The sequence below is a fragment of the Chiloscyllium punctatum genome, chromosome 1 (genome assembly GCF_047496795.1).
Source record: "Chiloscyllium punctatum isolate Juve2018m chromosome 1, sChiPun1.3, whole genome shotgun sequence".
Classification (NCBI taxonomy): Eukaryota; Metazoa; Chordata; class Chondrichthyes; order Orectolobiformes; family Hemiscylliidae; genus Chiloscyllium; species Chiloscyllium punctatum.
Window position 1 is genome coordinate 43,110,698 of NC_092739.1, and position 26,261 is coordinate 43,136,958.

The following is a 26,261-nucleotide window of genomic DNA, read 5'->3' on the forward strand; positions in this document are numbered from 1 at the left end:
GGTTCAATGATAAGCAGAGATGCATGTCAGGAGCAGCACCAAATATACCTAAAGATGAGTTGCCAACTTGCCAATAACGCAACACAGAAGGATATGCACAGGATGAGATTACCACCTGATCAGTTTACTCCCTGAGAAAGGGTCACTGAAAACTAACCCTAATTTCTGTTCACAGATGCTGTCAGACCTTTTCCAGCAACTTCTGTTTTTGTTCCTGATTTACAGCATCTGTAGCTCTTTCAATCTTTATTTGAAATAATTCTAATTTTGGTGAACAGAATAGTCCTGAGTAACTTTCCACATTGGTGGTAGTTGCCAGTTTTGTAGCTGCATCAGAGAAGCTTGGTTAGAAACATACGTCATATTGGAACACAAGTCTTCAGTAATACAGCCGGAAAACTGTTGAGAGACCAGAGGTTCTCTCAAAACCAGTGTCTTCAGCAGTTTCTTGATTACATGCAGTGAACTGAATTGGTTATAATATTGGGAATTTCAGGAGACAGCCAAGATGGATACTCTGTACCTCTACATGAAGATGGTTGCAAATGCCTGATCTTTTCCACTCACTTGCTGTGGTCCACAATGACTAAATATTAAAAACCTTCTCCCCATTAGATATTTTGTTGTCTGCCACCATTCAGGACTAAATGTGACGGGACTGTAGAGTTTTGACATAAGTCATTGGTTGCGAAACTGCTTCACTGTCTGTAGAACGCTGCTGTGCTGTTTAGCATGTATATCATCCTGTGTTGCACTTCCATCAAATTAGCAACTCACTTTTAGGTATGTTTGCACATCAGGAGCAGCACTTGCACTTATCATTGAACCAGGGTGGTGCCATGGCTACATGGTAATGATAAGAGTGTGGGATATGCCACAGCATGAAATCAAAATTGCAGCTGCATACAATTTCAATACATTATTGGATGCCTAGTTTTGAGTCACTTGCTCTCTTCTGAACCTCTTCCTTCAGTAGTAGTGCTGCACAATATGACAGAAGGTGTTAAGCTGGGACTTCATTGCATCACTACTTCTGCAGTGGTCAACTCTATCAGAATGGTCATTGACAAATGAATCTGTGTCAAGTTGCTTGGTAAGGACAATATTATGCATATTTTCCACTCGTGTTGGTTCCCTTACCACCTGTCAGGGGTCATGTCTGGCAAACATATCCTTCAGGACTTACGCAGCTGTCAGTAGTGGCACCACTAGAAAAGTCTTGGTGATCGCCATTGAGGATGCTTATTGCTATGAGTCTGAAATCACAGCCCTGAATGAAGAGGTATGGACAGCAAATTTCCCTCCTTTGGAAAAACATTAGTGAACCAGGTAGTTCTGATGACAGTTACATTATCATATGTTTTTATTCTAGATTTAGTTAATGAAATGAATTTGAATTTAGATTGTACTCTCTTCATCCACATAAAAATGAACTTTACTATAAAATGGCATACCATATATTTGTATACATTATCAATTGCAGATAAGAATGCCACCATTATAATAAAAACCAACAGATCAAACCCGATAATCCCTTTTCTTCACATTCTGTCCACTATAAAGATTGACAAGAACACAGGATACAGGAGCAGACTGTACCAACTCTGCAATTCAAATACGATCAAATTGATAAAATGCTTCAACTCCACTTTCCTCGTCACTCTTCATAACCCTTTCTTTCCTCCAGCCCAAAGATTTGCATGTCTAAGCCTTAAATACATTTATTGATGGAGAAATGACAACCTTCTGGGGCAAAGAATTCTGGATTCAATGTTTTGAGTGAAGAAATTTCTCCTCATCTCAGTTCTAAAATGAATGACCGCATATCCTGAACTTGTATCCCAAAAAGAGCCCAGCTTCCTAAGCCAGGAGAAGCAACCTCTAAAATTCAGCTAGTGTTGCATTGAATAAATTAATCAAGAAATAAAAGAGCATTACAAGTAATCCAACCACTTACAGTTACACAATGTAAATTGTGTTTTTCCAGCTTCTGAGGCATGCAGACTTGACTGACAAGACCGATGGTCAGTAGATGAAAAATGTCCACGAGCCCCTAGTGACAAAAATAACAAGTCAATACAAATTCAGTTATATTCACTTTTTCTTGTTATCCTTTAGTATACGAGTATGCCTTTGCTCTTTTTAAATTCAGTTCAGTCACCAGCTTTTGTTTTACTCTCGCAATAGCATACTACGTTAATTCACTCATTCTAAAGACAACTTTACATGAAACACAATTGAAACATTTCAACTGTAGAACAATGGCAAAAAAATGTTCCTTTCATCTATGTGATTTAAAATTCACAACTGACAACAACAGTACCACAATAGATTTTGGTAATATATTCACTGTTATACTAAATCAATTGCAAGTTCACAAAAACACAAGTTAACAGCGATATTGATGAATAAATTGCCCCACAATTTTACAGATTGAATACTAAAGAATCGGACCTAAAAAGAATAGTTTAAAAGTTGAGTAGAAGGTTGTGGAGGCCAAGTTATTGAGTATATTTAAGAGATATAGATAGTTTTTTGATTAGTAAGGGGACCAAAAGTTACAGTGAGAAAGCAGAAGAGTTGAGAAACATATCAGCTGTGATCAAATAGTGAAGTGAATTTGATGGGCTAAATTACCTAATTCTGCTCCTATAGCTTAAGGCCCTATGAAAATAAGCAAAAGCGACCATTTTATCCTTGAATTCTGCCCAGAGACTCTTGTTAGTGACAACAGTTAATAGCAGCTTTCTCCTCTTGAAGAAAACCAAGAACTACAACCTATGAAAGAATCTTAGATGAAATAAACATTTTGATTAAATCATGTTCTATGGCAGTAAAAACTTTAAAGATGGTTTTGCTCCACCAAATCTAAAAAGTGACCCACTTTCGCTGGACTTCAATTCAGGCTGTTCGGTACATCAAAATAAACCATTTGTTGACACAGGTGCAACAGTACTGATATGCTCACCCAATAAACATTTTATAAAATCAATGTCAATATTTAAAATTATGCAAAGTAAATTAATTTTAAAATTAAGTGAAAGGTATTTAGATAATAAAATACATCCAAACCTATGTGTCTCTGCAGAATGAGCAGCAACAGGATAACTTTAAAAATCAAGAGCTTCGAGTGATACAGATTAGTAAAAGTAAAGCCGAAGTCTATTGGTTTCATTACTTAAAATATATATTGAATATGTATATGGAAACCGAATTAAAAATTCAAGAGAGATATTATTACCACCACAGCTGGACAACAGTGGAAAAACCTTCAGGAGATGCTGCAGTGACAGTGCTGTGATGGGGTATTATGACATAGTTAACAAAGAATAATCAGTTTGTGATTCACAGCAACATATAACAAGAAACTTATTATGCCCCCAGAAATTGATGATTTATCACATTTATGGAAATCAAAATAAATAAAGTTGATCAATTTTATTTAAGTTAATTGTTTCCTTCATACATTTCTGGCACACACATTTTCTCCAATGTGGCAAGTAGTGGTGCTAAGAGGTTATTATTTGGCCACTCTAAGTGAGGTGGTAAAAGCCTAATGATATTACAGCTGGGGAGTGGTACGGTGGCTCAGTGGTTATCTCTGCTGCCACACAAAGCCACGGACCTAGGTTTCATGCCACCCTCAGGTGACTGTCAATGCAAACTCCACATATTCTTCCCATGTCTGCGTGGGTTTCCATCAGGTGCTCTGGTATCCTCCCACAGTCCAAAGATGCGCAAGTTCGGTGGATTGGACATACTCAATTGCCCATAGTATCCAGGGATGCATAGGTTAGGTGTGTTAGTCATGGGAAATGCAGGGATAGGGTAGGGGGATGGGTGGGATGCTCTTCAGAGGGTTGGTGTGGGCACACTGGGCTGAATGGCCTGTTTCCCCACTGTGGAGATTCTATTCTATAATTCTAACTGGGCTGTTAATCCAGAGACCGAAGTAAAGTTTTGGGGACCTGTGTTCGAATTTCACCACAACAGATTGTAGAATTTGAATGCAATAAAAATCTGGAATTAAGAATCTGTCAATTGTCAGAACACCCATCTTGTTCACTAATGTCCTTGGGGGAAAGCGAAACTGCCATTGTTACCTGGTCTGACCTACATGTGACTCCAGTTCCACAGCAATGTGGTTGTCGCTCAAATGCCCTCTGATCAGTTAGGGATGGGCAATAAATACTTGCCTGGCCAGCAATGCTCTTATGCTATGAATAAATACATGAAAAATAAACAGGTTTAGGGGTCTTAATTGGTGTTAAATTGAGAATGTCACCAACTGTTGTGGTTCTGTTCGCCGAGCTGGGAATTTGTCTTGCAAACGTTTCGTCCCCTGTCTAGGTGACATCCTCAGTGCTTGGGAGCCTCCTGTGAAGCGCTTCTGTGCTGTTTCCTCCGGCATTTATAGTGGCCTGTCTCTGCCGCTTCCGGTTGTCAGTTCCAGCCACTGTAGTAGCCGGTATATTGGGTCCAGGTCGATGTGTTTGTTGATTGAATGTGTGGATGAGTGCCATGCCTCTAGGAATTCCCTGGCTGTTCTCTGTTTGGCTTGCCCTATAATGGTAGTGTTGTCCCAGTCGAATTCATGTTGCTTGTCGTCTGTGTGTGTGGCTACTAAGGATAGCTGGTCGTGTCGTTTCGTGGCTAGTTGGTGTTCGTGTATACGGATCGTTAACTGTCTTCCTGTTTGTCCGATGTAGTGTTTTGTGCAGTCCTTGCATGGGATTTTGTACACTACATTAGTTTTGCTCATGTTGGGTATCGGGTCCTTCATTCTGGTGAGTTGTCTGAGCATGGCTGTTGGTTTGTGTGCTGTTATGAGTCCTAGTGGTCACAGTAGTCTGGCTGTCAGTTCAGAAATGCTCCTGATGTATGGTAGTGTGGCTAGTCCTTTGGGCTGCGGCATGTCCTCGTTCCGTTGTCTTTCCCTTAGGCATCTGTTGATGAAATTGCGAGGGTATCCGTTTTTGGCGAATACTTTGTATAGGTGTTCCTCTTCCTCTTTTTGTAGTTCTGGTGTGCTGCAGTGTGTTGTGGCCCTTTTGAATAGTGTCTTGATGCAACTTCGTTTGTGTGTTGGGGTGGTTGCTTTCATAGTTTAGGACTTGGTCTGTGTGTGTGGCTTTCCTGTAAACATTTGTGGTGAATTCTCCGTTCGGTGTTCTCTGTACCATCACGTCTAGGAATGGGAGTTGGTTGTCCTTTTCTTCCTCTCTAGTGAATCGGATTCCTGTGAGTGTGGCGTTGATCATCTAGTGTGTGTTCTCTATTTTTGTGTTTTTAAATTATTACAAAGGTGTCATCCACATATCTGACCCAGAGTTTGGGTTGAAGTTGTGGTAAGACTGTTTGTTCTAACCTTTGCATTACTGCTTCTGCTATGAGTCCAGAGATCGGTGAGCCCATGGGTGTTCCGTTGATTTGTTCGTATATTTGGTTATTGAATGTGAAGTGTGTTGTGAGGCACAAGTCCAGTAGTTTAAGTATGCCGTCTTTGATTATAGGTTCAACGTCCTGTTGTCTGTTATGTCTGTCCAGCAGGTTGGCTATTGTTTCGTTGGCTAGTGTTTTGTCGATGGAGGTGAACAGTGCTGTTACATCGACATCCTAGAGGCATGACACTCATCCGCAGACTCTATCAACAAACACATCGACCTGGACCCAATATACCGGCCACTACAGTGGACAGCTCGAACTGACAACCGGAAGCGGCAGAGACAGGCAGAATGCCGGAGGAAACAGCACAGAAGCTCTTCATAGGAGGCTCCCAACCACTGAGGATGTCACCTAGACAGGGGACGAAACGTTTGCAAGACAAATTCCCAGCTCGGCGAATAGAACCACAACAACGAGCACCCGAGCTACAAATCTTCTACCAAACCTGCTGAAGCGGGTCAAAAGGAGTATGCATCTCTCCAGGGTCAATTTGGCCAATTATCTGACTGTCCCATTACCTCCGGGGAGAGAAAACTGAATGTTTCCATCAAGGAACTGTACTAGAATTACCTAAAATAAGGTAATGCATTGAGCAATCTGGATTGTATGCAGTCATGGCAGATGAAGGGAATTGATTTTTTTTATAATGATGATTGTGAAATGGGATTGGGGCGAGGGTGGGGAGAGGAAGCAGCGACAAAGCGTGGAACAGAGGATAGAGAGAGAGAGGGTGGGTTTGGCAGCAGTGTGAAGGATAGTGGCTGTAGTTTCTGCCCCCCCCCCCCGCCCCAGGAGACCCCCTTAACCTCCCTTCACATTGAGGATGCCCTGCATTGTGCTCTCTGCCACTACCACTATGCTGTGACAGATTTTAAAACAGATCAGAATGAGCATCAGCCCTAGGTATCAGTGCTTCATTTGACCAATGATGGTTGCAAGGGGCACAAGCAAAACTGGAGTTATTGGAAATTGGGGTAAACTTTCCACTGGTTGGAGTCATACCTAGTGCAAAGGAAGAGGATTGCAGTGGTTGGAAGCCAATCCTAGTCACTGGATATCAGTGCAGGCATTCCTCAGGGTAGTGTCCTCGGCCCAATCATCTTCAGATGTTTCATCAATTACAACAAATGTTTAGAATGCATTATTATTTCTTTAAAACTTAGATTCTAAAGTCGAGGTAAATGGGTTTGGGTTTTCAGTTCTGTGAAGGTGACTTTTTCTTTTAAAAAGGTCAAAAACATTTTTTTTTCAAGCAGTGGGTCAAAAACACCATTCCCAAGACATTACATGGTTTAAATAAAACAATGAAAATATTTGTAACCTCATCAAGTTGAGTAAGAAAGTAGAGAAATAAAATGGGAACAATACTTTACAGGGATTGAGTCTGAAAAGCATCTTTCTGGGGAAAAGGGTGCAGTTCATGGTGAGACCTTAAACTTCATCTTTTCTCCTTGTAACGTAATAAGCTTGTGTTCTTTTAATAAAAGGTACATTCGCAGTCTTGTGAATATTTCAGTGACTGATCACAGTAAATAAATTGCAAAAACAAAATAGGGTCTATCAAGCTAGGATTCAAACTAGAATCGGACTTCGAACGTGGTGCTGGAAAATCACAGCAGGTCAAGCAGCATCCGAGGGGTAGGAGAATCGATATTTCCGACAAGCCCCTCATCAGGAAAGAGCTTTGATGAAGGGCTTATGCCCGAAACGTTGATTCTCCTGCTTCTTGGATGCTGCCTGACCTGCTGTGATTTTCCAACACTACACTCTCGACTCTGCTCTCCAGCATCTGCAGTCCTCAACTTTCTCCTAGAATCTGACTTATCTAGTATTACCAAAGCAAGGGCTTTGGGATAGAAATCCATTGGAGATCGAGTACATGAATATACTGCACATCAAAGCAAGACTTCTTAGGAAGTATATTGCAAAGATTGGAATTCAAAAAAGATGTGACTGTTGGTAGAAAATTAAACAGTGAAGTAATTGAAATCTTTGACGAAAGCTAAACTGAGAAATAGTGGATAAAAAAAAGTCAGCATCTATGAATGAGATAAGAAGTTATGTCAGTGCTCGTAGCAGCTAGGATTCAATTAGAAACTAATCAAATTCCAGTGGAATTGATTATTTATCAGGGTGTTACAGGCTAAAATACTAAATCATCAACTGGCCAGGATTATATTAAAATAGTCAAATTTTACCAGACATATTCAGAATCATAGAATGCCTACAGTGTGGAAACACGCCATTTAGCCCATCAAGTCCACACTGACCCACTAAAGAACATACCAATCAGGCCCATCCTTGCAAACCTGCATTTTCCATGGCTAAACCATCTAGCCTGCACATCCCTGGACCCTATGGGAAATGTAGCATGGCCAATCCACCTGACTTGCACACTTTTGGACTGTGGGAAGAAACCAGAGCACCCAAAGGAAACCCACGCAGACATGCAAACTCCACACAGACAGTCGCCCGAGGATAGAATTGAAATCCAGTCCCTGGTGCTGTGAAGCAGCAGTGTTAACCACTGAGCCCCATCTGCCATGTCATTGGGAAATCCTAGCCGGTTAAACCAATGCTTTTAATTCTAATGTAATCTTTTGAAGACCTATTTAGCAGTATCTTACTGGATTATCTAAAAACAGGAATGGGCATTAGTATCTTTTAATACTTAGACAGTGAGGCAGTAGCTTTCAAAAAAGGAGGGGCAAAATGGTACAGAAAACCTCTTTTTTTAAGTATGCTATTTGAATTACTCAAAATTAACAACAGTAACAAGGATTAAACATAACGTCACAAATAATCAGGGAAATCGTATTTTGGGGTTAAACCAGTTTATATCTTGAGTTTATCATTCACGATCTCAAGGAACGTACAAATCCAGCATCAACCATTAAAGCCAATCAAACATGATTGGAGATTACGGCTGGGATAATGGAACTTCCTTGTTACTGTTTGCCATTAGGGAATAAGGACCCAATCCTTTTGGACAAATATATGGAAGAAGTGAGGTCACCTTTAAATTAATTTTTTTTAAAAAGTAACCAACAGCAGTTTTTAACAATCTGTGTTTCTCTCTCTTAGAGTGTATTTTCATATCCCATTTGCACTTTATCAATTTTGATTATACTTTGCTGCTCTAAGTTAAAAAAAACTGAATCCAAGGCTTACTAGCCTTCTTTGCAACATTATCAACCTTTGGTAAACCTACTTTAACTTTTCATTAGCCATTGGTTATCATTCCCCACCCAACACCAATGAGGTTTTAAATTCTTCAAGCAATCTATATTTGCTGCCACTACTAATTTTATTTACATTTTTACCATTGGTCATCTATCTTTTAATCACATTTCTCAATCTGATTTAGCCTAATAGCATAGTTTGCTTTACTCAGATCGAAGAATGGAGTTTCAATCAAAACTAAATCACAAACTCAACATTGAACTCTCATGTTGCAATCACTCTTACTCAAATTAGTTTACTGCAAGTTTTGGTTTTTGTTGCATAATACCAGAAGTAAAATACTCTCTGCTCTAACTGGCTGCTCAACAAAATGATCTCAAAAACTACCGCTTACAGGCATTCCATTAACTTGTCCTCTATACTATAATTTAAAATTTGATTTGTCCATTCTAAATGAAGTTTAAAATTCATGATTCACATTTCACCCTTGTTGCGTTACTTGAATACTTTTCGGAACAAAACATGAATTAATGGCACAACTACAGGCTAATGGTTATGATCTTATAACCATTACAGAGACAAGGAAATCGAAATTGAGAACTGAACATTCAAGGGTATGTGATCTTTCGAAAAGACAGGCAGGAAGCTAAGGGTGTGGGTGGGGTGGATTTAATAGATGATGAAATTACTACATTGGTAAGAAATCATCTTGAATCAGAAGATGTTGAATCCATATGGGTGGAAAGGGGAATAAGACATTGATAGAAGTTGTCTATAAGCTTCCAAACTAACTGATTATTAGGTCAGAATAAATCATAAGATAAAATGATAGCATGCTAATCGTGGGACACCTTAATCTACACATAGACTGCGGAATATCAAACTGGCAGAGTAGGTGAGAGGAAGAATTCAAAAATGCATTTGGGATTGTTTTCTACAATAATAATTTAAAAAAGAACAGTACCGTACAGAACAAGATACCTTTTGAAACCAAAAACCTTTTGCCTCTAAAGGGGTCCACATATCTCTATTCCCTGCCTATTCATCTCTCTGCCAACTTGACCCTTAAATCTGCTTCCACCATCTCCTCTGGCAATAATCCCAGATACATATCATAATCATCATCATCATCAGTCCAAAAACATGCCTCTCAGTCTCCTTTAAATTTATTCCCTTTTACCTTAAACCCAAATCCCCAGCAATTAATATTTCTAGCCTGGGAGGAAAAAAAAAGGCTGACTATCCATTCCAACCTTGCCTCTTTCAAGTTTGCAAGCTTCTATCAGTTCACCCTCATCCTGTAACATTTAAGTCAAAACAAACCAAGTTTGTCCAATCTCTCCTCATAGCTAATGCCCTCCAAATCAGGCAACATCTTGGTAAACTATTTCTGTATCCCTCTGCAAAACCGCCACATCCTTCTGGTAACGTGAGGATTAGAAGTGCACACAATATTCCAAATGTGACCTAACTAATGTTCTGTATGTTGGGACTCCAACCAGGGATCAATCTATTTTGGATCTGATAATGTGTAAAGAGGCTGCTTTTAACAAATCATCTCAGAATAAAACAGCCCTGAGAATAGTGACTATAACATGGTGAAATGTAGTATTTAGTTTGAGAATGAGAAACTTGGGCCAGAAACAACTGTACTAAACTTAAAAAAAAGAGTGATTCCATGGGAATGAGGCCAGAGTTGGTGGTGTGGATTGGAAAAGGAATTTAACAGAAAAAGGCAGTTGATGAACAACAGCAAATGTTTTTTAAAAATAAAGTCATGACTCACAGCAAATATAATCCTGGTGAGGAAAATGGATTCTAGGAAGGGAAGACACTGACCACAATTAGCCAAGAAAATTAAAGACTGTATCACAATTAAAAGAAAAGGCAATCAGTGTGCCAAAAGATTAGCGGTAAATCAGAGGATTGGCAACATTTTAAATACCAACAGAAGGTACTCAAGAAAACAAAAGTGAGAAAATAACCTGAGGGCAACTAACAAGCAATATATAAAACAGAAATATAGCCAAAGGAAGAGAGGGCTGAAAAATGTGTTGCTGGAAAAGCACAGGTCAGGCAGCATCCAAGGTACAGGAGAATCGACGTTTCGGGCATAAGCCCTTCTTCTGGAATGAGGAAGGTGTGCCAAGCAGGCTAAGATATAAGGTAGGGAGGAGGGACTTGGGGGGAGGGGTGTTGGGGTTAAGGTGAGGGTGATAGGCCGGAGAGGGGGCGGGGGCGGAGAGGTCGGGAAGAAGATTGCAGGTCAAGAACGCGGTGCTGAGTCTGAGGGTTGGGACTGAGAAAAAGGTGGGGGAGGGGAAATGAGGAAGCTGGAGAAATCTGCATTCATCCCTTGTGGTTGGAGGGTTCTAGGCGGAAGATGAGGCGCTCTTCCTCCAGGCGTCGTGTTGCCATGGTCTGGCGATGGAGGAGGCCAAGGACTTGCATGTCCTTGGTGGAGTGGGAGGGGGAGTTAAAGTGTTCAGCCACGGGGTGGTTGGGTTGGTTGGTGCGGGTGTCCCAGAGTGTCTCTGAAACGTTCCGCAAGTAGGCGGCCTGTCTCCCCAATGTAGAGGATGCTGTCTGACCTGCTGCGCTTTTCCAGCGACACATTTTTCAGCTCTGATCTCCAGCATCTGCAGTCCTCACTTTCTCCTAAAGGAAGAGAGGGGCTCAGTCAACATAGGCCTCTTACAGAATGGGTCTGGGGAAATAATGAAGGCAAGGTGGGAAATGGCAGGGGAGTTGTACAAATACATTGCATCCATCTTAAATGTGGAGGATACTAATAGCATAACAAAAAAAATAGTGGGGAGTGAGGGTTTTGGGTAGATGAGCACAATAAATATCAGTAGAGAAAACGGACCAGGGAGATTAAAGACTAATATGTTCTTGACGCTGCTGGGTTGTATCCTAGGATTTTAAAGAACATAACTACAGAGACAACGGAGGCACTTACAATAATCTGTCAAGAATCCTTAGATTCGGAGAGTCCAGAGGATTAGAAAACTGCTAGTACAACACCCCTATTCAAAAAGGGAAGGAGCCAAACAAAAAAGCCACACAGGTAACTATAAGCCAGTTAGCTTAACATTTATCATTAGGAAAATGTTAGAAATGGGGCAGCACGGTGGCTCAGTGGTTAGCACTGCTGCCTCACAGCACCAGGCTCCTAGGTTCGATTCCAGCCTCGGGGGCGACTGTCTGTGTGGAGTTTGCACATTCTCCCAGTGTCTGCATGGGTTTCCTCCGGTTTCCTCCCATAGCCCATGTGCAGGCCAGGTGAATTGGCAATGCTAAATTGTTAGGTGCATTAGTCAGAGGGAAATGGGTCTGGGTGGGTTACCCTTTGGAGGGTCGGTATGGAATGGAAGGGCCAAAGGGCCTGTTTCCACAATGTAGGGAATCTAATCTTATTATAAAGGATGTAAGAGCAGAGCACTTAGCAACACCATATAATCAAGCAGAGTCAGCATGGCATCATGCGGCAGAAAATGGCTGAAAAAGTTATTACAGTTCTTTGAGGAGGTTAACAAGCAGGGTCAATAAAGAGGAACCAGTAAATTTAGTTCTGGATTTCCAAAAAGGCATTTGATAAAGTGCACACAAGGCTATTGAATAAGTTAAGATTTCATGGCGTTGGGCATAGCATATGAGCATGAATATGTGATTGGCTAACTAACAAAATACAATTGGGATAAAGAGGCCATTTTCAAGATGGCAATCTTTAACTAGTGAACTACCACAGGATCAAGGCTGGGGCCACAATTATTTACGATATATATAAAAATGACTTGGATGACTGAAGCAAATATACTATCGTTAAGTTAACAAACCACACAAAACCATGTGGGGATGCAAGTAGTGAGGCTGACAGAAGGCGTCTACAGAAGGATACAGATGATATAGAAGGATATAAATAAGTGGGCAATAAAATAGCAGATGAAGCAATGTGGGAAAACGTCAAGTTAGGAACATTGACAGAAGAATAAATGAGCAGAAAGTGAGGACTGCAGATGCTGGAGATCAGAGCTGAAAATGTGTTATTGGAAAAGCGCAGCAGGTCAGGCAGCATCCAAGGAGCAGGAGAATAGATGTTTCGGGAATTTCCTGAAGAAGGGCTCATGCCCGAAACATCTATTCTCCTGCTCCTTGGATGCTGCCGGACCTGCTGCGCTTTTCCAGCAATAGATTTTCAGCAGAAGAATAAAAGAGGTCAATATCATCAAACTGGAGAAAAGCTGCAGTAGAGAGGATGTTGGGGTCCAAGGGCGTGAATCACAAAAGTTGGCATCCAGGTTCAGCAGGTAATTGGGAAGGCAAATGGAATGGAGCATAAAGTAAAGAGGTTTTGCTAAAACTACACAATTAATCAGAGATTACTATTGCAACTATGCTAAGGAAATATGTGCTGACATTGGACATTGCTGAGAGAATGTTCACTACATTGATCCCGAGTACAGAGAAGAGATTGAGTAGGTTGGATATGTACTCATTGGAGTTGGAGAGAATTAAGGGAGGCTTCAACAAAACATATACGAAGCTTTGGGAGCTTGACAAGGTATAGATACAGAGAGGGTGTTTCACCTTTGAGTAAAGCCAACAGAGTAAAGCAGAGTAAAGCTCAGTGTGTAAAGCTGAGTAAATCAGCAAGAGAATCAAGGATTTGGGGCAAGATAGGAAAGTGGAATTGATGATTATCAGATTGGCCAAGATCCCATTTGAATGGCAGAGTGTACTCAATGGGCTGAACCAACTACTTCTGATCCTATACGTTCATTCATCTTTAATGGTCTGAGTTATGCACTGCCTGACATACTATTGTACAGAAGATCTATAAACTGTTCCCACTAACATTTCCTGCTCAATTATTTCTTAACTGCATTCAAAATGATTCTGTATGTTGATTTTTTTTGAACCACTATTCTCTCAAAGGTTTTAACTCATCTTTCATTATCTGTACTATCCATTCTGCTAATCATTCTTCCTCTGCCATTTTCCTACACTGCCAAAAAAATCCCATCCCCTCCACTGTCAGCATTCCTCAGGAACTGTTTCCTCCAATGACAGCCTGGCCCATGCCTCAATTCAACACTTCATTACTCCCTTCTTCCTGTAATACTTGCCAATTCACCTCCTCCTTTATCATTGTTGAAGGCCCCGAACACAGATTCTCGGTGAGACAGCATTTTACTTTTCCATCTTGTCTACTGCATTTGCTGCTCACAATACAGTCCCCTTTAGATTGGAGAAGCCAAATGCAGACTAGGTGTATTGCAGATGCCTCTGCTGTTTGTAGGAATGATGCTGACCTCCCAGTTCCTTGCCACTTCAATAAAACAATTTGCTCTCATGCTAACATTTTTATCTTGGACTTACTACAACATTCCACAAAACAAACTCAAAAAACAATACCTCATTTTCTGGTTAAGTACTTTACAGCCTCAAGGTCTCAATATTGAATTCCGGGGGCAGCACAGTGGTTAGCACTGCTGCCTCACAGTGCCAGGGACCCAGGTTCAATTCCAGCTTCGGGCAACTGTCTGTGTGGAGTTTGCACACTCTTCCAGTGTCTGTGCAGGTTTGCTCCAGCTTTCACCCACAGACCAAAGATGTACGGATTAGGTGAATTGGCCATGCTAAACTGCCCTTAGCGTTCAGAGATGTGGAGATTAGGTACATTGTTCAGGGGCAAATATGTAGGGGAATGGGTCTGGGTGGGCTACTCTTCAGAGGGTCGGTGTGGACTTTTGGGCCGAAGGGCCTGTTTTCACACTGTAGGGACTCTACTTTTAAAAAACTTCAGAAATTGACTGCATTATGTATGTTCGCCATTTTTCTTATATTTTCCCCACTGCCACCACAACTCATTTGTTTTTAGCATTGGACCTCTTCATTATCTGCCCCCTTGTTTCTCCTCTGCTTCTGTCAAAAGCATTTTATAAATTTCCAACACCTTTCAACTTTGAATAAGAGTCAGACTGGACTTGAAGCATTTAACTCTATTTCTCTCTCCATAAAATGTTTCCAGCCTGCTGAGTTTCTCCAGCAGAATCAGTGTTGGTTATCCATTTTACATATTGCTTCTAAAAGTGAAGCATCCTAAAATGTTTAGTTTCCAAAACGTGGCTAAGCACCAAGTCCTAGTTATTTAAAATAACAGGGAAAAAAACAGAATGGTCTGAATTTTGACCTCCAGGAGACAGTTCTGTGTACTTCTCCAATTAGAAAAAAAAATCCATTCAGTATTTTCTCTAACTTCACTGAACCATAGAGTACACTAGCACTTTTGTTTTAAATAAGGCCATTATATGCTACATTTTCACAATGTTTTTCAAAATAGCCAAATATACAAGCACATTTACTACAATGTCTTTATCAACCCTTTGTGTTACTTTCAAGAATATAATCAAAATCAGTCAGTCACGATTGGCTTTAAATCTGCACTGGTTGTCCTTTATTAAACCTGTGTCAGAGATCCAGGTGGATTAGTGACTCATTCAAAAGACAGGCCAAGCCTCTTGGTGAAAGGAAGAACTTGTTTTCCTTTTTTTAAATATATAAAAATGAGGAGTGGTAAGAAACAAAAGCCTAGAGTTAACTCACTAGAAATTGAAAACCTGGGGAGATTCATGCCCATAGTCCTCCAGCACCAGCGCTTTGTTTACAGCCTTCCATGGGATCTCAAGAGTTTTTTTTTGAAACCATTCAAGGGTTGGCCAGCATTTACCACCTAACCCTAACTGACTTTGAGAGGATTTGTAGAATTGCAGCCAGGTTTCAGACAGAAAATGCTACTCTGTTCTGCCTCCGACCCAAATAGTGTTCAAACAGCCAGCATTCATTCACAAGAACATGTATAGTAGTGCCCTCCCGCATTATACAGCCAACAGCTCACCCTCAGCTGCAAGGCGCCGCGTGAATTAAAACATGTCAAGGAACATTTACTAACCATGACATACTCACTTCCTAGAGATCTGGAAACTGCTGGCAAGTCGAGGGCCGGTCTGCTGCTCAGTGCCGCAGTATCGCCACAGGCCGCTGGGTTCTTCTCGGCTTCAGTTTCAAAAACGTTGGGCATTTCTTTTTCAAAAATAAACTTTAGGCGACTTTTAAAAAAAAATAACCTTTGGGCCTTAACGTTGGCTGACTTAGAAAAATACACATTTACAGTAGATAAATAGACGGACCTATGTCAAAATTTATATTTTAAAAAAAAAGCAAGTTCAGCTAAAAAAATATATAGATTACGAATAAGACTATGACTCTGCGAGATAATTAAAAAAAAGCTCTTGACTAATTGTGCGCGCGCACGGAGGTTTCGGTGAAACACCACCTGTCGCCCTGATCACAGGAGAAGCCTTCCTTGCCTCTAGCTCTGTCCGAGCGGCCACTGGAGACCCACCTGCCCCCTGCCCGCTTCCCCCTCCCCCCAAATCCTCAGCCAGGGTTATCACTCCCGGAGTCCGCGGGAACCGACGCGGCAGAACGCTAACGGGATTCCAACGCTCCGTATCTTAGCAACCGCCTTTGCAACACCCAGCGGCTTTGTGAGGTCACAATGGATCCCCCGCTGTGACGTCGCACAGAAAGGACAGTCGCCGCTGGGATTCCCAGGTCAAGCAGGTGGCAGCATCACTTAAGCTGTCCCTCCGGAAGTCGTGCGGTGTGCATCCACAGGACACTGTGCTGTTGCCCCCAACTAAACATTTTCAAGCACCAACATTGGAGGTAGGAATTGTCTTGAGGAAGTACTTGGAGTATTAACTATTTCAATGAAAATTGAAACTTGTGTCTCTTTTGCTGGTGAATCGCTGGCGCTATTGATGACCTTAAGTTTCAGAAAGCAAAATGTATAGGAAAGAGGTCAAAACCGCACTGATTCTTTCCAGAGGGGAATGCTGCCACTGACTGGGGCCATTTTTCATTTGCACCATGTTATTTGTTTGCCGAATTATTATTTTTGGTCTATATTTAGCAAAGTTAAAAATCACACAACACCAGGTTATAGTCCAACAGGTTTATTTGGAAGCACTAGCTTTCGCAGCACTGCTCCTTCATGACAACCACCTGATGAAGGAGCAACGCTCTAGAAGCTAGTGCTTCCAAATAAACCTGTTGGACTATAACCTAGTGTTGTGTGATTTTACCTTTGTACATCCCAGTGCAACAACAGCACCTCCAAATTATGATTCGCAAAGTTGATAAAGCGTGGTGCTGGGAAAAGCACAGCAGGTCAAGCAGTATCTGACGAGCAAGAGAGTTGATGTTTTGGTCAGAATCCTTCAGAACTGGGGAGGGGTAGCACCTGCAGTCCTCACTTTCTTCTAGTTGCTGCAAAAGATACTGCAAAGCCTCTTCCAAGGATGCCCACCTTGAAGAAATTTTCATCCTCCCTCCATAAAGATTACCCGCTCCTCCTCCCCAGTTCTGAAGAAGGTTGCTGCCCAAGACATCGACTCTTGCTCCTTGGATGCTGCCTGTCCTGCTATGCTTTTTCCAGTGCCACACTTTATCAACACTGACTCTCCAACATCTGCAGTCCTCGCTTTCCCCATAATTAGCAAAACAATGGGAAAGATTAATGCATGTGCCATTACTAGCCTGTAAATTGTGCAGCAGTTTTTGTCATAGAGCAGAAATGGTGTGAATTGTGAATTATCTGAAATTGTTGGAAGATATGTGCTCTTGCACTACTAACTGTGCAGAATTGATAACAGGATGACAAACTTCTTGTCAATTTCAAGTTATGACTATACTTAAATATTGACTGCAAATTAAATTTGTTGCAAAAAGTCAGGGTTGGTACTTAACAGTGTAATTCCACGATTTATGTTCTTAATATCTATCAAATTCTCTAGTTTAGAAAAGGAAAATATGAAATGTTTAAGTCTCCTGATGGGAAATAGTAACTTGTTTCTTAAATTTTTCAAATCAATCTTCAAATCACTTTGTTTTACCTTTCTGGTGTTGTATTCTCTATTCTCTAACCTTTTACTTCTTCCTGTTATTTGTTTCTGTTTCTGTTTTTGACTTGATTGTAAATCACAAAGTTTCTTTCTGTGTCATCTCTCTGATTCCTTAACCATCTGTATATCTGATCAGTAAAGACTCAATACAGCTGTTTATCAAGGTCCTAGGTGCTGCATTATCAACACAGTAATGTGCAGTGCAGCAACATTTTGAGCTGAAGATAGTGGTAAGAGCACACTCCAGCAAATTCCATACCTGCAGAACACCTATTGGTAATGATTCAATCCCCAGTTAAATCAAAGGCAACTTGAATTTGTTGTTTAAGTCTCTGAAAATGCTATTACCACTTAGATCATTTCAGATTGGTACTTGTGAGTAGAGGAATCAGATTGATCAAAGCAGATGCCACACTTTTGAAGGATTAATGTAAGGCAAATGTAAATGTTATTTGTACTTGTTTCTTGCACCTAATTATGTAATTGAAGAAAATAGAATAATCAGAATACTTTGTTTTCGCCGGAGTAACTGTTTTCTGCATTGACATCAGAAACCGTTTCATAAGCAGTCAGATATTGCACAACATTTTTCCCAAACTTCACCCATGCCAGCCATAGCCTTGTGATACAGTGTGAGTCACAGGAAAACAGTCCTCTAGGAAATATTGTCCCTGTTTATCATCTTTTGATAGTTTTCTGCTGATTATAAATAAATGTTCGTCAAAGGTGACCATCTAATGATTTGATACTGCTGTGTTATGAATTGCATTGCACAGAAAGAAGTTATTATGGCTATACTGGCTCTTTGAAAGAGCTATTGAATTAGCTTCACTCCCCAACTCTTTTCCATGGTGCTGCAGTGTTTCCTTTTCATTTGTGTGCCTATATTTCTTTTCGAAAATTACTGTTGGATGTGCAACCACACCTCCCTTATTTCTTACTGTAATTGAAGAAAGTAGAATAGTGGATAAAACTTTATCCATTGATTTTGGGATAACTGTTTCCAGCACTGGCATCAGAAACAATTTCATAAGCAGTCAGATAATGTACAGCATTTTTCCCAAAATTCACTCACGCCAGCCTGAGCCTTGTGATACAATGTGAGTCACAGAAAAACTGACTTTGAGAAAATGTTGTCCTTGTTTATAATCTTCCAGTAGTTTTCTGCTGAATATAAATAGGTGTTCGCCAAAGGGAACCATCTAATGATTAGATACTGCTGTGTTTTTATTAATTTACAGAATTGTGTGGCACAGAAAGAAGCTATTCAGCCTATTATGGCTATACTGGCTCTCTTGAAAGAGCTATTGTATTAGCCCCACTCCCCTCCTCCTTTCCACAGTGCTGCAATAATATATATTTCTTTTTGAAAATTACTGTTAAATCTGCAAGCACGTCCCAAGCAGCAATCTATTCCAGATCATTAAAAAATATTTTCCTCACCTCTTTTTTTTTGGTTCTTTAGCAAATCATGTAAATAATAATAAATTGTGTTAATGATAACGAGCTGTCTTCTCCTGCACTGCTATGACCAGATCCTGGACAAGATTCCCCTAAATTCATTACAGTTCCAGATGGAATACCCAATATTGTCGAGCTCCTCAGTATGGACAGATGAACTGGCACTCCTTAATTGGTCACAGCAAGGTTAATTTACCAAGGATTCCCTCTCTTGTGAATACTTTTCTCAGATCAAATGAAAGCTGTGTGAGGTGATGCACTTGGGCAGTTATACTTCGTGAATGGTAGGACCTGGAAAGCACCAAGGATCAGAAGTATGTTGATGTGCATGTCCACCAGTCCTTTAAGGCAGTGAGACATGTAGATAAAGTGATCAAAAAAGCATAGAGGATACCTGCTTATATTGCTCAAGGCTTAGAGTTTACGCCTCAGCTAAAAATGTAATCGTACAGACCTGTAAATAGGAATGATTACTCTGTTTCGGTATGCAAACAAATGGAATGTTTACATATGTATGGCATGTCCAGTTGTACAGATCATCAAAGTATTTTATGAATAAAGTGTATTTTTGAAATACAAACAGTTCCAGTATAACTTCCATTTTATGATACACAGGTTAGGCTACAGCCAGAGTTTTATGTGCAGATTAGGTAAGCATAGGTTAGAATAGTCAGGTGTAGAGGTAGCAAAGAAATGAATGAGGATTTCAACAGCAGAAGAGAAGAGAGAGTTGAGAGGGCAACATTGCTGTTGTGAAAATAGTTAAAACTCACACAACACCTGGTTATAGTCCAACAGGTTGTTTTTTTTGGAAGCACTAGCTTTCAGAGCACTGCTCCTTCATCAGGTACTTGTGGAGTAGGACCATAATGTTACAGTGTCATGCAGCTGAATTGATATACACTCTGACACGTTGTGCAGTGATTGTCATGACAGGGTTGTATGGTGTTCTGGTCGATGCTGTCCTGAAGGCTGGGCCATTTGCTGCGAACAGTGGTCTGTTTACAGTTTGGCAGTTGTTTAAAGGCGAGAAGTGAAGGCATAGGGAAGGTCTTGGTGAGGTGTTCATCTCTGAAAATGTGTTGTAGGCTGCAAAGAACATAGCGTAGTTTTTCAGCTCCTGGGAAGTACTGGACAATGAGGGGTACACTATCGGTTGCAACCAGTGTCTGTCTTCTGAGGAGGTCATTATGGTTTCTCGCTGTGGCACATAGGAACTGGTAATCGATGAGTCATGTTTTCTGAGCAGAGGCTGTGTGTGTGTGTGTGTGTGTCTGTCTGTCTGTCTCTCTCCCTCCTCCATCTTTGTCTCTGTCTGTCTCTCTCTCTCTCTCTCTCTCTCTCTCTCTCTCTGTGTGTCTCTTTCTCTGTCTCTCTCTCTCTCTTTCTTTCTTTCTTTCTGTGGGTCTTTCTTTGTGTCTCTCTGTCTGTCTGTCTCTCTCTGTCTATCTGTCTCTCTCTCTCGCTCTCTCCACCTCTCCCTCTTTCTCCATCCCCTCTCTTCTCTCTTTCTCCCTCCTTCTCCCTCTCTTTTTCTCTTTCTTTCTCCCCTCCCAATTTCTCCTTCTCTCTCTCTCTCTCTCTCTCTCTCTCTCTCTCTCTCTCTCTCTCTGTCTCTCTCTCTCGTTCTGTCTGCCTCTGTCTGGCTCTCTGACTCTCTCTGTCTCACTCTCTCTGTCACTCTCACTCTGTCTGTCTGTGTCTCTCTCTCTGTCTGCCTCTCTATGTCTGTCTCTCTCTGTCTCTCCGTCTCTGTCTATATGTCTGTGTGTGTGTGTGAGACACACAAACACACACCCTCTCACAGACTTATACCCCATCTCGCTTTCACTCACACAAACACGCACTCTCACATGCACTCACACTTACCCGCACACATTCTTTACCTCATGCGCGCACACACACATATATATTTATATAAGCATATCGGGTGAATTTGTATTTGCATTCTATTTTGCTCAAAAGATGCACAATCTGCAGGCAGTCAATCCATGTAATATTTTGTACATTCCACTTTGGAAATAGAACCAGTCTGACTCAGATGTCACCTTTTTATTATAAAACTTTTAAGTTATCTCAAGAATGTGAGTTAAAAGAAGTTCTGGGATTTACATAATAATGAATCAAAACCTGCAACCCATTCTGAAAGATAAAAGACTTAACAACACTCTAGGTTTGTTCGATATATCATTTCAGTTGCATGACACTGTGATCTTTTGCTATAAATTCTGTGTCTTATGATCCTGCTCCATAACCACCTGATGAAGGACCAGCACTCCAAAAGCTAGTACTTCCAAATAAACCTGTTGGACTATACCCTGGTGTTGTGTGATTTTTAACTTTGTCCACCCCAATCCAACACCGGCACCTCCACATTGTGGTGTAAATAGGCATTTATAGTGATGCAGAGGTTCATGGCTGTAAGCTAATCTCGGATTCAACTACGAAAACAAGATTGAAAACTGTTTTATTCAGCCTCATGAAGTTGTCAGAAAGAAAGATGAAAATGGTAGCAAATGAATAGGGTTTGTAACAAGGATCAAAGTTAATAGTTTTAGCCTTCCCAGTTTTTAACTGGAAGAAATGTGGATTCATCCAGTACAGCCTTCTGGTTACTGACCCTTGCACCCCTGAAATTAGCTTTCTTTTTTACTGGAACAAGATGATTCATAATTTTGAATGTGGTTTGTCAGTCTTGGCAGTAATGGAGCACTCTTGCCTGAGTCACAAGATTCCCGGTTCAGGTCCCGCTCCAGAGAATTGAGCTTTCAAATTTCTCCTGATCTTCCAATGCAGAGTAAGTGCTGTATTGTCAGAAGGCTGTCTTTGAATAAAACACCAAGGTCCCATTTGTTTTGAGTTTTCCATGCAAGATCCTGGGAAACTATTTTGAAAGGAACATTACACATGTTCCTCTGGCCAGTGTTTACCCTTTGATCAACATTCCACAAACCTCGTATCTGATCAATGTTACATTACTGTTTCTAGGAGCTTGCTGTGTGAAAATTGTCAGACATATTTCTTATATAACGTTGTGTTTGCACTCAATATTAATTCATTAGCTGTTAAGTTCTTAGAGACCCCAGAGGTCATGAAGTGCGATGTCAATCTTCATGAAATTTCTTTGCAATAGGAATAATAATCCCAACCTCTCCATATATCAAAAGACCCTCATCATTGCACTCTCCCTTCAGCCTCAATATCTTTATCTTGTGGTTACTAAATTAATGATTGGGAGATATAACACAAATTTTACAACTAATTGTAACAAACAATCTACTGGAATTCAAGATTAATCACACTTTTGAAAAATAATTGACATTATACTCTCATAGTGTTTAATTTCACAATCTAAAGATTAAAATTCCAACAGCAATTTACAACTGAAACTGCATGTGCTCTAGAAGTATGATTAAACCATTAAGCCACTTCTGCTATACAGTTATATCAGGGGGGATCTGATTTGAACTAATTCATCATTATCTATCATTCTGTCTGTTACACTGCTTTGTTCACTGACGCACATTCTCATTATTTACCCAGTGAATTTTATCAGAAATATCAAACTGGAAGATGGGAGTTTCAACATTGTGATGAGTTTGTCATTGGAGCAATATCCTTCTGTGCCTATTTGGGGGATTACAAAACATATGTAAAACACATTCAGAGACCTGGTGGATCTTCCTCTGACCTTTTATTTGGGCCTTGGAAGAGAATTATTATCACTCATTTCTGTTTGTTAGACCATGTTGTACAGAAAACGATTGCAGTATTTCCCATTGTAACCAGAATAACTATGCTTCAAATGTAATTAGTTTTGAAGTTCTTAGGGGCATGCTGACAATGTGCACTAGATAAATGGAAGTTTGTCCTTGATAAAATAGGTAAGATAAATGTTCTTGTTGGTCTTCCCAAAGCAAGGAGTTGCCCTTGACTGAATGTCACATTCGAAGGTGCAGGATGACTTGCTGAGGGATGCACTAAGGCTTGGAGCAGTTGCCACCAAGGCACAGTGAAGAAAGACCACAATCTAAGGCTTTTCTCCTGAAGTTAAATGGGGGTCTGTTCAATTATTGGATCCTGCCAGTACCTCAAATATATATAAAAGTTATCTTGTACAAGTAAGAAATGTGTTGGTTTTGTTTGCTGGATAGAGTCAAACTCCAATGTTTGTGTGTTTTAGTGCTTTACTGACTATCTATATCTATATAAAGATATTTTTATGAAAAGAGTAAAAACTTTGTGATAGTATTATGTCTTATGTCTTGAAATATCTGTGACAAATGATAACTTCTGCTCAAGTCCAGTCAATCACCGTCAACTTCAAGCAGAAGCAAATAGCCATTACTTTGTCCGATAAAACAAAGATAAACTACAAAAATTAAGTCAACAAATGTTTTTCATCCTAATAACACAAACCAAGGTAACTTCTGGCTCTTTCCAGGTTTTGCTCAGATTTTCATTATCCATTAGATTCCCTTTTAAACTGCCGACATCAATTTGTCAGATGGTAATTTCACCTTGCTGCCATTGATGATGACAATAGACAATAGACATTAGGTGCAGGAGTGGGCCATTCTGCCCTTCGAGCCTGCACCACCATTCAATATGATCATGGCTGATCATCCTTAATCAGTATCCTGTTCCTGCCTTATCTCCATAACCCTTGATTCCACTATTCTTGAGAGCTAGATTAGATTAGATTACTTACAGTGTGGAAACAGGCCCTTCGGCCCAACAAGTCCACACCGCCCCGCCGAAGCGTAACCCACCCATACCCCTACATCTACATCTACCCCTTACCTAACACTACGGACAATTTAGCATGGCCAATTCACCTGGCCGGCACATCTTTGGACTGTGGGAGGAAACCGGAGCACCCGGAGGAAACCCACGCCGACACGGGGAGAACGTGTAAACTCCACACAGTCAGTCGCCTGAGGCGGGAATTGAACCCGGGTCTCCGGCGCTGTGAGGCAGCAGTGCTAACCACTGTGCCACCGTGCCGCTCTATCTAACTCTTTCTTAAATGAATCCAGAGACTGGGCCTCCACTGCTCTCTGGGGCAGAGCATTCCACACAGCCACCACTCTCTGGGTGAAGAAGTTTCTCTTCATCTCTGTCCTAAATGGTCTACCCCGTACTTTTAAGCTGTGTCCTCTGGTTCGACACTCACCCATCAGCGGAAACATGTTTCCTGCTGCCAGAGTGTCCAATCCTTTAATAATCTTATATGTCTCAATCAGATCCCCTCTCAGTCTTCTAAACTCAAGGGTATACAAGCCCAGTCGCTTCAGTCTTTCCATGTAAGGTAATCCCGCCATTCCAGGAATTGATCTCGTGAACCTACGCTGCACTCCCTCAATAGCCAGAATGTCTTTCCTCAAATTTGGAGACCAGAACTGCACACAGTACTCCAGGTGTGGTCTCACCAGGGCCCTGTACAGCTGCGGAAGAATCTCTTTGCTTCTATACTCAATCCCTCTTGTTATGAAGGCCAGCATGGTATTAGCCTTCTTCACTACCTGCTGTACCTGCATGCTTACCTTCATTGACTGGTGTACAAGAACACCCAGATCTCTTTGTACTGCTCCTTTACCTAAATTGATTCCATTTAGGTAGTAATCTGCCTTCCTGTTCTTGCCACCAAAGTGGATAACCATACATTTATCCACATTAAACTGCATCTGCCATGCATCTAACCACTCACCTAACCTGTCCAGGTCACCCTGTAATCTCCAAACATCCTCCTCACATTTCACCCTGCCACCCAGCTTAGTATCATCAGCAAATTTGCTAATGTTATTGCTAATACCATCTTCTATATCATTAATATATATTGTAAAAAGCTGCGGTCCCATGCACTGATCCCTGTGGTACCGCACTGGTCACTGCCTGCCATTCTGAAATGGAGCCGTTTACCACTACTCTGTTTCCTGTCAGCCAACCAGCTTTCAATCCAGGTTAGTACTTTGCCCCCAATACCATGTGCCCTAATTTTGCTCACTAACCTCCTATGTGGGACTTTATCAAAAGCTTTCTGAAAGTCCAGGTACACGACATCTACTGGATCTCCCTCGTCCATCTTCAGAGTTACATCCTCAAAAAATTCCAGAAGATTAGTCAAGCATGATTTCCCCATGCTGACTCTGACCTATCCTGTTACTACTATCCAGATGTGTCGTAATTTCATCCTTTATAATAGACTCCAGCATCTTTCCCACCGCTGAGGTCAGACTAACTGGTCTATAATTTCCTGCTTTCTCTCTCCCACCTTTCTTAAAAAGTGGTACAACATTAGCCACCCTCCAATCCGGATGAACTGATCCCGAATCTATCGAACTCTGGAAAATAATCACCAATGCATCCACGATTTCTTGAGTCACCTCCTTCTGTACCCTGGAATGTAGACCATCAGGCCCCGGGGACTTATCAACCTTCAGACCTAACAGTCTCTGCAACGCCAATTCCTGGCAAATATAAATTCCCTTCAGTTCAGGTCCTTCAGCCACTGTTACCTCAGGGAGTTTGCTTGTGTCTTCCCCAGTGAACACAGATCTGAAGTACCAATTCAATTCTTCTGCCATTTCTTTGTTTCCCGTAATATATTCCCCTGTTTCTGTCTTCAATTTTAGCCTTAACCTTTTTTTTGCCTTTTCACATACCTAAAAAAGCTTTTACTTATCCTCCTTTATATTTTTGAGGAGAAAGTGAGGACTGCAGATGCTTGAGATCAGAGCTGAAAATGTGTTGCTGGAAGAGCGCAGCAGGTCAGGCAGCATCCAAGGAATAGGAGAATCGACGTTTCGGGCATCAGCTGGACTGACCTGCTGCGCTTTTCCAGCAACACATTTTCAGCTCCTTTATATTTTTGGCCAGTTTACCTTCGTACCTCATTTTTCCTCTGCGTATTTCCTTCTTAGTAATCCTCTGTTGCTCTTTAAAAGCTTCCCAGTCCTCCGTTTTCCCACTTATCTTTGCTATGTTATACTTTTTCTCTTTTAACTTTATATGTTTCTTAACTTCCCTCATCAGCCACGGCCACCCATGCCTCCTCCTAGGATCTTTCTTCCTTTTTGGAATGAACTGATCCTGCATCTTCTGCATTATACACAGAAATATCTGCCATTGTTCCTCCACTGTCATCCCTGCTAAGGTATTGCACCATTGAACTTTGGCCAGCTCCTCCCTCATAGCTCC

At 41.0% G+C, this 26,261-nt stretch overlaps 2 protein-coding genes across 9 annotated transcripts in view; one reads left to right on the top strand and one right to left on the bottom strand.

Moving 5' to 3' along the window:
* LOC140455186 (coiled-coil domain-containing protein 158-like) overlaps positions 1 to 16,026 on the bottom strand; it is a 170,074-nt gene extending 154,048 nt beyond the window's left edge. For 7 of the 8 annotated variants that reach the window (XR_011952850.1, XM_072550158.1, XM_072550361.1 and 4 more), the window contains exons 1-2: positions 15,598 to 16,026; positions 1,958 to 2,053 (exon numbers count right to left, since the gene is read on the bottom strand). Coding sequence is in view for 7 of the 8 variants with exons in the window: in XM_072550158.1 (XP_072406259.1) it covers positions 1,958 to 2,053; positions 15,598 to 15,712 (211 nt within the window). In the remaining variant the exon portion in view is untranslated. Of the gene's footprint in view, positions 1 to 1,957; positions 2,054 to 11,219; positions 11,287 to 15,597 lie in introns of all 8 variants that reach the window. The other variant, XM_072550001.1, reaches the window with a different exon arrangement.
* Positions 16,027 to 16,169: 143 nt separating this feature from the next.
* The window catches only part of shroom3 (shroom family member 3), a 453,508-nt gene continuing 443,416 nt past the window's right edge, over positions 16,170 to 26,261 (top strand). The window contains exon 1 of the mRNA XM_072550746.1: positions 16,170 to 16,362. The gene's annotated coding sequence lies outside the window, so the exon portion shown is untranslated. The remainder of the gene's footprint in view (positions 16,363 to 26,261) is intronic.